General features: G+C 43.2%; 1 protein-coding gene across 1 annotated transcript; it reads right to left on the bottom strand.

The window, feature by feature from the left end:
• Positions 1-439: 439 nt before the first annotated feature.
• Positions 440-10,746, bottom strand: LOC134464173 (immunoglobulin lambda-1 light chain-like). The gene is made up of 5 exons (XM_063217635.1): positions 10,651-10,746; positions 10,313-10,562; positions 2,840-2,929; positions 2,105-2,136; positions 440-892 (listed from the first exon to the last, which is right to left on the bottom strand). Exons 1-5 carry the CDS (start codon positions 10,688-10,690, stop codon positions 570-572), a joined length of 735 nt encoding a protein of 244 aa, XP_063073705.1. The 5' UTR covers positions 10,691-10,746; the 3' UTR covers positions 440-569.
• Between the last annotated feature and the right edge of the window lie 3,081 nt (positions 10,747-13,827).

Below are 13,827 nucleotides of genomic sequence, written 5' to 3'. Positions count from 1 at the left end.
TCTGATTCAAAAGCAAACATGTCACATATTCATGGGGGGGGGGGGGTGCTGTGCAATGCACTATCATTATTGAATGGATTGTGCATTATATATTGTCGATTCATTGTGGATTCTGAAAACGTTCATGTAAGAATTCTTAACATATCTGAAATCCACACCTGCAGGTTAGAAACCGTTCTTGGTCTGCCACTTGAGCAGCCATGTGTGGCAAAGAAACCACCAGATTTACATGGAACTTTGAATATCATTTAGAAACTGCGGCTACTTTCCTAGTGACTTCTGGGAAATCTCTTCACTTCAAATTACATTACATTACATTCAAATTACATTGATTTTAAGAAAGTATTCAATTTCAATATGAATCAACTAATGTTGAATATATAAAAAGGACATGATTAAAAAACACACATAAACACATTACAAGACAAATGCTTACTAAGATGCTTTTTATTTGAACAAAATCAAAGAGTCAAAGGAACGTATTAAAGGAATGAATTCAAACAGTCTAAAAGAACGAAACACATTTACTGACAGGCATAGCACATGCAGGGTTAGGCGTCCCTGTAGCATCAGTCAGAGCAGTCTGGCTGGCTGATGGTCTTGGAGGCTGTGGAGCCAGAACTGGTCACCTGACAGGTCACGTCTTTGCCACTGGTCCAAACAGCTGTCTGGATGGTCAGGATGCTGCTGAGTCGGAACCTGCCGTTGGGCTGCTGCTGAGTAGAGCTGGTGCTGATGCCACTGATTAGAGGGTTCCCACCGAGCAGCCAGCTGACATCAGCCAGGCCAGCGGACACGTCCTCAGCCACACACACCACCCTCACACTGTCCCCACTCAGGTCCTCACGAGACGGAGGGAAGACAGTCAGAGACGGAGCTGGCAGTGTAGGATCTGAAACACACACACACACACACACACACACACACACACACACACACACACACACACACACACACACACACACACACACACACACACACACACACACACAACTGAGTAGCTGTTGGGGACCAGGTTCTTGTATACATCTCACACATAGGCCTACTACAGGCAGTGGAATACTCTTGGTGCAAAACATTAATGGGAGACAAACAAGACTTTCTTGTACACATTGTCATTAGTATTTTAGAGAAAAACTAATTGGGCTACATAAAGACAAAAACAAGTGAGTTGGCAAATTTCTTAAGTATTTCTCACAAGGAAGAAACTTAGCATTAATGTAGTAATACGTCATTAAATGAATGGTTTGTTGATATGGTGATTAGTTAACTTAAAAATATTACAAAGTGTGCCTTCAAAACCACAAAAAAGAAGTCGAACAATTTTAATAACTGTTCCCAATTCATTACTGTAGGTCTGCTGTTCATGATAATGCAGATACACAGTATTACTGTTGAAATAACACAAAGTCCAGATAATCTTTTGACCATTAGTGTAGTAATGGGTTAAAATGATCCAATTCACAGTCCAGTTGATGTACACATATTTGATAATCCACTAGTGTCAACACAAGTAAAATTTGGTCTCTTTTGTTCATTACCAGAGTCATTACCAAAGACTCGTGGATTTATATAATTCCATGAAGGCATTAATAAAATTATACAGCTCCATACACAAAAGCACACCTCAGTATAAGTCACAAGACCACAAAGTTTGATAGCACTGCATTGCACGGCTGATATTATAGAATCCAAAAATGTCACTGTAGATAAATATGCTGATTTTGTGAAAGTGAGCATTTTCAAAACAGTATGAAGATCAAATGAATAGAAACAACAGCTACATATGAACTCACTGATGCCTAGAAAGTTGTCATAAAATTCAACCAAATTTGTAAAGTGAGCAAATCCCAACTTTTTCCTGTTCAATACACAGAGAGGAATTCTACGGAGCACGACTTCTATAGCTCCTTCACACACTGTCACAAAACTGAAGGTGCATGATAGCTACTCATATCAATCTTTCTGTTAAAACTGGCGTACAAAAATATGTTTAGGACATTGCATCATCATCTAAAATAAAAACACAATTTCCCAACTTTCCAAAGCTGAGCAAACATGAAACTTGCCACGAACAGAAATTCATAATGAAGAGTGTACTCACCAGTGACAATGAGCTTGGTGCCTAGTCCGAATACCACAGTGGTTCATCTCCTATCTCCCCCCGTACAAAAACCTCCTCAGTGTCAGGACTGAGAGGTGCAACTGAAACACCCACTTCTCCTCAGACCTCCACTTCACTGGCTCCACTTCCTCTCCTCCACTTTCTCCACTTCCTGAGGAGAACCACCACGGGGCCTCCAGGGTTGGGATTCATATCCATATCCATATCTTAGAGACATTCAGATCAAAACAATAGTCAAAACCTGCGTCCAATAGTCTCTTATGGTTGTCTGGGGAGAGACGTTCATATTGCACAGATTTAGACTGTTGGCATGATCATAATGCAACGTCCTATTGATGACCCTACAATATTATAATTTATAATATTAGGACCCAGTATTTTCTTAAAGTGCACCCATAAAGCGCTATGTATAATAATGTTGTAAATTCAGTTCACCTTTACTGTATAAATGGCACATAGGCCTACATAGTATTTGATCCCTGGATATGATTCAGTCCCTTTATTTTAGCCATAAAGAGTTTCCCCACAGAATTAATCATAGGCAAGACATAGGTCTAATTAATATGGGAATTTTCTACTATGCATATCTTTTGCTGATTTTAGACAATGTTCAGCATGTTCAGATGCAAGGTTACAGTTGGCACTGGTGAAAGCAGAAGTGAGTGAGAGCAGTGTGGAGGTTTTTGTCATGGTGTGGATCACTGTGATACGTACTCATTAGCAGTGTTATCATATGTCTGACAATAATACACAGCAGAGTCTCCCACCTCTACAGTATTAATGATCAGACTGTAGAGGTTTGGTCTTGGTGAGACCGCGAGGAAAGTGCTATTTCTTACGCTGTTACTTCTCCGACCAAAAGTTACTGTTTCCACTGTCTTTGTCCATGTAATTGAAATAAAACCACTCCACAACGTCTTGAAATGAAAACGGAAGTTTAGTGTTCTTCTTAAGGTATTTACAAAAGGTACATGAACTAACAAAACATCAACTACTGAAAATAAAAGGTTTAAATGTCCGAAGTTGAAGAGTAACAGAAGAGCAACAGGTAAGAAGACTGTTCGCTTCCACGGTTCCTTGCGATCTGAAATGAAAAGCGCGAGAGGCTATGGAAGCCGGCTCGTGAGTCTTAAAGCGACAGTACACATTTTTAATCCAAAACAACAAGTAATCTTATAAGCATGAATTCTTATTCTTTTATCCTTCCTATATAATATTCATCATGAAATTAACTTATCTATGAAATTACAAATTCAAATGAAATTATTTATTATCTATTTATGCATTTTAAAGCAATTTCTATTTATTTAACTTAAAGTCCACTTTGGCCGCTACATACCCGGCCCCTAATTGCTTTCTATCCCAGAAACAATTACAAAAAAGAAGGTTAATACTTAACAGTCCTTTTCATTCTGCTTCTTGAAGCAGGCAGAGTTTGGTGATCGGCCGCTCGAGCTCGTTCGTCTTCGTCTTGACTCGAACCTTGCGGACGATTCCATGCTCGTCCACCACGATCTTCACGATTCTGCCCATCAGCCATGATCCTCGGGGGGCTGATTCATCGACGATCAAGACTACGTCTCCTTGGCTGAAGTTACGCGCCGGATGGTTCCACTTCTGTCTTTTCTGGAGTTGAGGCAGGTATTCTCTGGTCCAGCGTTTCCAGAACAGATCGCTCATGTACTGGACTTGCCTCCATCTCTTGCGTGCGTAAGTATCATGCTCGTCGAAGACGCCCGGTGGTAGATTGGGGTTAGTCTTGAGCAAGAGTAAGTGTTGTGGGGTAAGAGCTTCCAGATCATTAATGTCATTGGATGGCGTAGTGATAGGTCTACTATTCAAGATGGCTTCACATTCGCAGAAGAATGTCTGAAGACCCTCTTCGTCCAAGCTTTGCTCTCTCAATGTAGCATTCATGATCTTCCTGATGGAACGAATCATCCTTTCCCACACTCCTCCGTGGTGGGATCCGGATGGTGGATTGAACAACCACTTGATGTCACGTTGAAGCAGGCTGTTCTCAATCTGTGCAGCATTCCACTCCTTTATTGCCTTTTTCAGCTCATGGTCAGCTCCAACAAATTTGTTCCATTGTCGGATCTCATTTCCTTCACCTGACCCCTTCTCGCGATGAAGCGACGTAGAGCTTGAATAAAGGAGTCGGTCTCCAGTGATGTTGCCATTTCGATGTGGACCGCACGACATGCAAGGCAGGTGAATATCACCCCGTATCTTTTGACAGACACTCTTCCACGCTTGACGATGAATGGCCCGAACAGATCCACACCCGTTCTGGTGAAGGGTGGTTCATTTGGTAGAACTCGGTTTCTTGGTAATTCTGCCATCACTTGTGTACCTGATGCACCATGTTGTCTTCGACAGGTAGTACACCGAGACAGCATTCTTCGGATTGACGAGGGAGCACCGATAATCCAGTATCTTTGACGTACATGAGACAAGACATGATTACGTCCACTGTGCCCAAGGCATTCGTGTGCATCCTGGAGAATCAAGTCTCCCACGTGATGTTTCTTAGGGATGATCATGGGATGCTTGGCTTCGGCTGAGCCTACCTCCAACGCGAAGGATTCCCTCCTCAAGTTGTGGATTGAGTCTGAGGATTCGACTACTCTTCTTGACAGAGTCCTTTCTCTGAAGAGCAGATATCTCCTCCTTGAAGCTATTGCTTTGGCAATGACCGATGATATTGATCTCCGCCTTCTGTAGGTCATCCACTGTCAGGTAAGTATGTTTGAGACTCTTTTTATAGCTCAACATTTCCTTGTTCAACTGTTGTTCATCGCTGTCCAATTCATTCAACTCTTTTCTCTTCCTAGACAGGTTCACCAGGATTTGCTTGAGTCTTATGAACCACGCCACAGCCTTCTTGAGCCGTATCCATGAAGAGAAGTATTGAATTAGTCGCTGCATAGCATCAGTGCTTTCTACAGTGGTAGCATGAACCAGTACGCCTTTCTTCACCTCAGGATCCTCAGCCGTGAGCTCTTCTTGGTGTTCGGTGTTAACTGGCCACTCTCCTTCTGGTTTGCTAAGGAAGCTGGGACCAGCAATCCAGACCTCGTTCTTCATGAAGGCGCTCACCCTTTGACCCCTTGAGGCGCAATCGGCTGGATTCAACTGAGTGTTGACGTAGCTCCATTGGTGCACGTTTGATGCTTGCAGGATTATGGCAATCCTGTTTGCCACAAAAGTCTTAAACCTGATGTTCTCGTTGGCTAAGTACTTGAGTACGGTAGTACTGTCCGTCCAAAACTTGGAGTCTGCCAGTGGCAACTGAAGCTCCTTCTTCAGCATGACATCCACCTTCGCAGCTAAGGCAGCCGCCGTCAGCTCCAACCGCGGGATGGTAGTTGGTTTCAGAGGGGCGACCCTCGCCTTCCCCAAGACGAATGAACAGTGCACTTGGTTACTGCTATTCTTCTGCACTAAGTACGTGACAGTACCGTAGCCTGTTTCACATGCGTCACAAAAGTGATGCAATTGAGCTTGCACAGCTTTGCCGAAGTCAGGTGGCTTGAAGCATCGAGTCACTCCGAAGTCAGTGAGCTGTTGAAGTTCTTCAGTCCACTTGGTCCATTGTTGTGCTAGGTGTTCTGGCACGGTGTCATCCCAGCCTGTTCTTTGTCTACACAATTCTTGCAGGATGTTTCGGGCAGGTAGTATGACTGGAGACAACATTCCAAGCGGGTCGTAGACTGAGCTCATAATGGACAAGATTCCTCTCCTGGTGAGAGGCTTCTGCTCGATGTTGACTTGAAACTTGAACTGATCTGACCGGATGCACCACTGTACTCCCAAGGCTCTCTTGATGGCGAGTGAGTCCTGGTCCAGATCTAGATCTTTGACTTCCGTCGCTCTGTCTTCAAGCGGAATGGTTAACAGCACGTTTCGACTGTTGGTCGTCCATTTTGTGAGTCTAAAGCCTCCTGTTTGACAGATGGCCGTCAAGTCATGGAATAGCTTGATGGCTTCTTGTTCTGAGTTGACCGATTTTAGACAATCGTCGACGTAAAAATTGTTCAACACTGTGTCCACAGCTGCTGCATCGAAAGTACTCCTGTTGTCCTCGGCACACCTTCTCAGCGCATAGCTCGCGCAGCTGGGTGAGGAGGTGGCTCCGAACAAGTGTACCTCCATTCTGTATTCATGCAGCTCTTTCGATATGTCCCCGTCAGGCCACCATAAAAACCTGAGAAGGTCTGCGTCTTCAGGTGGGACCTTGACCTGGTGGAACATGGATTCCACATCGGCCATGACTGCGATTGGCTCCTGACGAAATCGGGTTAAGACACCAACCAGGCTGCTGGTCATGTCAGGGCCTTGCAGTAGTTGTTCATTGAGTGTGGTTCCCTGGTACGAAGCACCGCAGTCGAATACCACTCGAAGTTTGTGCTTCTTGGGGTGGTAGACGGCATGATGCGGAATAAACCACACCTTTCCATCGCTCCTGCTTAGTTCTTCATCTGGGACTTTGACAGCGTATCCCTTGCTGATCACTTGATTCATGAAGCTGACGTATTCCTCTCGGAACGTCTGGCTTTTCTGAAGCTTCTTTCTCATGTTGAGCGCTCGTTGCTCTGTCATTGCTCTATTGTTAGGCATTTTCAACTCTTTATTCTTCAACGGCAAACCAATAGAGTAGTGACCGTTGACCAGCTTTGTGGATGTGGTAACTCGGTCCATAAACAGTTGATCTTCCTTCGACATCTCAAGCTGCTCTCCTCGAGCATTCTCTGGAAAATCGTACTTGAATTGTTGTGTCCACAATTCTTCAAGTCGAGCCACCGATATCCGATTCATTTGGATCTGTGGGTGTCCATCCTTTGACCAGCTTCTGATGTTCTCACGCAACGGCCCGTTCACGGTCCACCCCAAGGCTGTACGAATGGCATAAGGACCATGGTTCACACTGCGGATAACCTCTTCTGGCTCCAAAGCCTTTGCGACGTCAGTCCCAATCAGAAGGTCGATATCCGCCTTGATCGATGGAATCCGAACACCTCGTAAGTGTGGCCACCTATCCACGTCTTCCTGGGTTGGGATGTTCTCCTGACTAGCAGGTATGGCCTTTTGTGTGAACACACCAGTGAGTTCGACAAAGTCGTCACCCTCCAGACTGCTAACTTCTAGGTCTGGTAGCAATTTGCATGAGACGGCTTTTTGGTCTCCCATGGTGGTAAGTAGGATGTTTACATTTGTTCCTGGCAAGTTAAGGTTGTTGGCTAGCTTGTTAGTGCAAAAGGAGGCGTTGCTGCCTGGATCCAGGAACGCATAGCAAGTCAGCACCTTGTCACCTTTCTTAGCCTTCACTCTCACTGGAACGATGGCGAGGACGGTTCCTGTACCCCCGGCCCCAGTCTGAGAGCAAGTTTCTCCAGCATCCACGAATCCACTGATCACAGTTTGTTCTTCCTGTGAAGACTCCTCTTTTTGTGAGTCTTTAGGTTTCTGCTTTATGTGTAACAGCGTAGGGTGTTTAGCTGAACACAACTCACAGCTCTTCTTTTCTTCACAGGCACTGCTCATGTGTCCTCCTGTAAGACAGCTGAAGCAGAGGCCCTTGCTTTTAAGGAATTCCAATTTTTCTTTGTGCAACTTTTTCTGAAGTTTCCTGCACTGTTCCATTGTATGATCACCCTGACAGAAGATACAAGGTTTCACGAAAGCCATGTTCATGTTTGGTTTCTTCTCTTTAGCTTGCTTGTCAGCACCAGCAACATATTTCACTGCTTTCTGTTCTTTAGCTTCAGTGGCTAACGCTGTGATGTTTTTCTTGACAGCTGACTTTTCAGGTTGTCGCTTGGTCTGACCTGAGATTTCGCCAAACACAGGGTGTGCTGCCATTTCAGCCTGTTTTGTAACGAATGACACCACGTCTTCAAACTTTGTTCGCCGATCTTTCTTCTGAATGTCAATGGCGATGCTCCTGAATCTCTCCCTCAGCCTGTATGGGAGCTTGGAGATGACTGTGCGCATGTTCGCCGCATTCTCCATCTCGTCCAAGTACTCTAAGTCCGACATTGCGTTGTTACAGTTGGTCAGAAACAGAGCATATGCTTCAAGTGCCTTGGCGTCATCTGACTTTATGGTAGGCCAATTTAGAGCCTTGTCAAGGTATGCCATTGAGATTTTGTATTTGTCACCAAAGCGCTCCTTTAATAATTTCTTGGCTTCAGGATAGCCCTGATCTGGGTCCATGTGAAAACAACTGCGCACTAAGTCATTAGGCTGACCGCTCGTGTGCTGTTCCAAATAGTAAAGCCGATCTTTGCTGTTATCAGTTTTGCTCTCTATGCGATGCTCGAAAGCTCTCATGAAGAGACGGTATTCCATTGGATCTCCTTTAAACATTGGGATGTTTGGTGATGGCAATGTAGATAGCTTTTGTTGCTTAATTAAGCTCTCAGTTATTTCGTTTTGGCGTTGCATGACGGAAACTAGGTTATCTGAGTTTGTTGAATTGCCCTTTGGAGTGACATGCACTTGTCGTGTAACAGGCACTGGTCGTGCAGCAGGCGCTGGTCGTGCAAGAAGCACTGGCTGTGCAACAGGCGCTGCATTGGCAGCTATTCCACTATGGCTGTGCTGAGATACATTACTAGCCCCACCGCTCCTATTGTAGCTGACATGTTGTCTCTGAGTAGCCATCAGTGACTCCCCTCTAGAGCCTCGTGACACACGTGAGCCTTCTTCGTATTTCTTTAGCACGGCTAATTTTGCATCTTTTTCATCAAGCTCTGCTTGTAACTCCAGTTCTTCTTTTGCAGCTTTAAGCATTAGCTCCTGCTCCTTAAGCTTTAGCTCTTGCTCCTCCAGAGCTCTTTTTTGTTTCAATGTAGCTGACTTAGTTGACAAAGTAGCTTGCTCCAATTCAAGTTTAAGGCGTTCAGCACGAGCTGCTGATATCACAGTAGCAGAGGAGACAGACCTAGCTTTTCTACTACTTCTGGATGAAGCTGAAGCGCTATCTTCAGGCTTTACTTCATCATTCACTTTTTGAGACTCTTCAATGCGAAGCATTGCATCCTGTATCCATGTATTCACTTCTTGCACAAAGTTACTGTGCTCATCATATCTAGGCTGAAACCAATCACTTTGATCTGCTTTCATGTTCTCTAAACATCCAAGCTGACTGTACAGATCTTTCACATCAGCATTTATTTTACTGAATTCTTCTATCAGCTCTTCATATTTGTTTAACAACTCCTGTGTTATAATTTCCACGTTTGCATCATCATCCATTAAAGCAAGCATTTCCTTTCTTTTCTCAGTCAATTTGCCTAGCTTGGCTCTTCTGAAGCTGATTTTCGTTTGCAAGTTATTTTCCAGTGACACTTGTGTTGGTTTAACCAAACGTTTTTCCCCCGGAGGGCTTACCGTTTTATCCTCCTCACTTGCCATGATTGCGTTTGAAAGTCAGTCCGGTTTTTTTCCGATTCCACTTGCGACAGTCACGTTGCAGCCACGAGCCGCTTGTCCACTCACCAGCCACGAACGCAGCGCGTGATCATGCTGCTTCCAGAAGTCTCTCGGTAAATCCCTCGATGAAACTACTTTCCACTTTCAGGAAAACCTCACCAATGTTTGTAGTCCAATGTCAAGCAAGTCTTCTTACTAATGTAGAGGTTTGGTCTTGGTGAGACCGCGAGGAAAGTGCTATTTCTTACGCTGTTACTTCTCCGACCAAAAGTTACTGTTTCCACTGTCTTTGTCCATGTAATTGAAATAAAACCACTCCACAACGTCTTGAAATGAAAACGGAAGTTTAGTGTTCTTCTTAAGGTATTTACAAAAGGTACATGAACTAACAAAAACATCAACTACTGAAAATAAAAGGTTTAAATGTCCGAAGTTGAAGAGCAACAGAAGAGCAACAGGTAAGAAGACTGTTCGCTTCCACGGTTCCTTGCGATCTGAAATGAAAAGCGCGAGAGGCTATGGAAGCCGGCTCGTGAGTCTTAAAGCGACAGTACACATTTTTAATCCAAAACAACAAGTAATCTTATAAGCATGAATTCTTATTCTTTTATCCTTCCTATATAATATTCATCATGAAATTAACTTATCTATGAAATTACAAATTCAAATGAAATTATTTATTATCTATTCATGCATTTTAAAGCAATTTCTATTCATTTAACTTAAAGTCCACTTTGGCCGCTACACAGACTGCAATCACTACGAGAGGAATGCTTGGAGTCAAATTCAGGGGATGAAAAACCAGAGCCATATCCCACAGTGCTCACATCACGGTCAGACCTAAGCATGTACTGAGGAGTCTCTCCTGGAACCCGTTTATACCACCGAGCAGAATCGTCAATCACAGTCCCCAGATTGCAGTGTAGAGTGGCCGACTCTCCTTTCCTCACCGTGACAACAGCAGGCGTCTGTGTGACTACAGTCACAGCACTGCCACCTGAAAAGAACAAGAGCACACATGTAACAGCCATAGGGCCACTCTCCCATAGAGCAGAGACACAGCAAAGCCTGCAGTGGTGTCTTACATGTCAGAGCAGTGAGGAGAGTGCAGAGTGTCCCCAGCATGTTGGCAGTGTGTGTGTGTGTGTGTGAAGCAGCGTCTCTTGCTGTCCAGCAGAGAGATGAGCAGAGGTGCAGTGGGAGCAGACAGACTGCAGGATCCTCCTATAAGGACACACGCAGAAGGGGGAGGGGAGGGACCATCAGTTACTTTGGATATGTCAACTATTCATCAGGCTCTTTTCTGTCACTATGGAAATCATATGGAGGCCCTTGTGATTTTAAGGTGACTCTGTTACCCAAAGTCTTTTCAGCATTTAGTCCTTCCTTACAGTCAATGATTGTTTCATGACAATGACAATTTCGTGACTTCTTCACCAACATTTCTTTCTAGCTGTGTTGTCTTGAGCTACTAAGGATTTCTCACTTGATTGGTTTGGACTTAGCTCATTATTGGTATTTACTCTTGGGACTTATGCATTGCCTCTTTGTGCAGGTGGTCCCGTCGCCGGAGCCGTTTCACTCTTCGCTAAAAAGAGAGGCCATGTGTTTGTATGTGTTGAATTGTACCTGAAAGGGAAAGGTTTAAACTGACCTGAGAGGTGCGTACATTAAGTTTGTGTTATTTTTCTTTAGGCCTATTTATTTATTTGTTTGTTTGCTTGATTCATTGGTTATTTATTTTTACAGTAGAGCAAAAAGTTAGATAAGGCTAAGTAGGCTGGGCTAAGTGCTACAGCATGTAGGCCTTGTGGTCAGCAGACAATGAGTAGTTCATATTCTCTTGAGGGGTTAAACCACACTTGCAAATGCTGGCCTCCCGTCAAGTAGAGTCTCGGCTCGAACATTTCACATCATACACATTTTAATAAGTGTGTAGGTTTTCAGAAAAAAAAACAGGGAAAGCTTCAATGTGAGCTCACTGAGAAATATTGAAAAATATTCCAATTTGTCGCCTGGGGTTTTCATCTTCCGACATCTGACGGCTGACAAGTAAAAGGTGCCTTATTTACCTTTTTACCTTTTCAACATCATTCCGCACTAGTGCTGATGCCCTTGTCTTCTGTGACAGAGGGGGCTTTCTAATCCACCTTATCCACAAGATTCCTTTTCATAATTATAAAAGGGGGTGCACACTTGATTGTAGAAGCTCACATCCACACACTTACACCAAACACACTTACAAATGAATATCCACACATTCAGACTCATCATATACCAATGGCAGAAATGGTCATTTGCCATGTGCATGTAACCTTGCAAAAACAAACAAAAACACTTCCTATTCTTATTAAATGTTAAACAAATATGTGAAAAAGAGTACATATGAATAAATACCAATAGAGTAAAATAGACAGGCCTATTATTGTCATATTATATAGGCCTATTGAATAATAAATGATCTATTAGTAGGAAATGGATCACACTCAATTTTTCTTTCTTCTAGTTGTTTTCTTTTTATTTTAATATTGCAGGGACTGACATGACAGACGTTTCGGCTGCACAGAGCCTTCTTCAGTGTCACCGGTTCGGTGTCCCTGCAATGTTAAAATTGAAATAAAAAGAAAACAACAAGAAAGAAGAAAAATTGAGTGCAATCCATTTCCTACTACTAGATTACTTCAGAAACGCACCAACAAAACGGAGCGCGGTGTGTGGAAGATAACCTAATAAATGATCTAATCCAGCGGTTCCCAAACTTTTTCCCCCTGCGCACCCCCTTTTACATTTCAATGTGATTCGCGCACCCCCTGATCGAATATTTTGGTGTGCTGATGGCCACGCAAGCATGAATTCACTGCGCATTCACTGCACATTTTGGGGAATCCTCTTTTCCAATAGTCTAGGAGTTAAACTACACTTCAGATTGAACCTTCCAGCATACAAGTCTAAATACAATTAATGACTTGACAAAATGACTAAAATGTTCATCAATGCTGGATAAAAACTCACAAATCCATCATTGCTCTATTAAGCTCACGCACCCCCTTATGCCAGGACGCGCACCCCAAGGGGTGCACCCACCCCAGTTTGGGAAACCCTGATCTATACAACATTATGTGTATTAATTACATGCATTATGGCACATTATTTTTCAAATATGTTTATTTTATATTGATTCATATCTATTATACTTGAATTGCACCTTATAAGTATTTTTGTCATGAGGTACAGTTGGAAAAATGCATTGTTCTCTATGGTCAAGACATGAACTATCCATGCTAACTCAGCACGTTAGGTATGAGACATGAGCTATCGTTATTGAAAGCTAAGACACCGATGATTTAAAAGATACAACTTCACAATACATTGAACAAATATTTTAGACAATATTAGAGAAAAATTGAAGATACAACTGCAAGCAGCAATGCGGGGCCAAGCAGTTAATCAGCCTAACTTGCCATGCCAAGAGAACTGACCAATTACATTACACTAGTTGACACTTTCATCCAAAACAACTTGCCTATATTGCAGGGCATTGCAGTCCCTGCATAAGTGTGACGAGATGCCTTGCTCAAGGGCACTGCAGCCATTGAGGGAAGAGGCAGGAATTGGTACTGGTTGAATGGAATCTGCAACTCTGTGATATTCATTTCCTCACCATTACTCCACGACTGCCTACAAATTACAAATTGCATTGATAATTTGCCCCCACTCTACTTACCATTGCCCTACCTGTGCATTCATAACTATTGTACCTAAGCCAATTGCGTACTCTACTTATCTGTACATATTCTACTTACCTATAACCACTTTCCTTTATTTTGTACTATATTACACTGAGCTATTTGCTTTTCTAATTACATGACAAATAGCAGAATGCTGCCCTCAGTTTATATTGAGTCAGCTTTACAAATCTCAACACCCTCAACAATTCATACGCAGCACATCAACAGATAAGAGGTCTGATACTCAGAAGAAATTGATATTCAATTGAACAATTGAAGTGCTCATAAGCACTGACGCCATGGAGGGGTAAAAGGATTGATAAGGGTGGGATTGAAACCTTGTGATCTACAATCTAACTTCTATACTATTACTGTGTTTCTCAACGGGGGCTCTACATCCTCCCAGGGGGTGTTAGGAAGCCCTGTGGAGTTGTTGAGAAGAATACAGCTGAGAGGGGGTAATGCTTTATTTGCAATTGGGTGGCCATCAGTTTATTTTATTTTTTAATGTTAAAGGGGATGTTGTTAGGCTTA

Source organism: Engraulis encrasicolus, chromosome 2 (genome assembly GCF_034702125.1).
Source record: "Engraulis encrasicolus isolate BLACKSEA-1 chromosome 2, IST_EnEncr_1.0, whole genome shotgun sequence".
In the NCBI taxonomy this organism is placed as follows: domain Eukaryota; kingdom Metazoa; phylum Chordata; class Actinopteri; order Clupeiformes; family Engraulidae; genus Engraulis; species Engraulis encrasicolus.
This window is presented reverse-complemented; position numbering and strand designations above follow the sequence as displayed.

Bases quoted from the DNA above. Each gene is read 5' to 3' on its own strand.
- LOC134464173 (XM_063217635.1), bottom strand. From the start codon at position 10,690: ATGCTGGGGACACTCTGCACTCTCCTCACTGCTCTGACAT. The intron at 10,563-10,650 runs GTAAGACACCAC...TGTTCTTTTCAG, and splicing joins TCTCCTCACTGCTCTGACAT to GTGGCAGTGCTGTGACTGTA. The intron at 893-2,104 runs GTGAGTACACTC...TGTGTGTTTCAG, and splicing joins CACCAAGCTCATTGTCACTG to ATCCTACACTGCCAGCTCCG.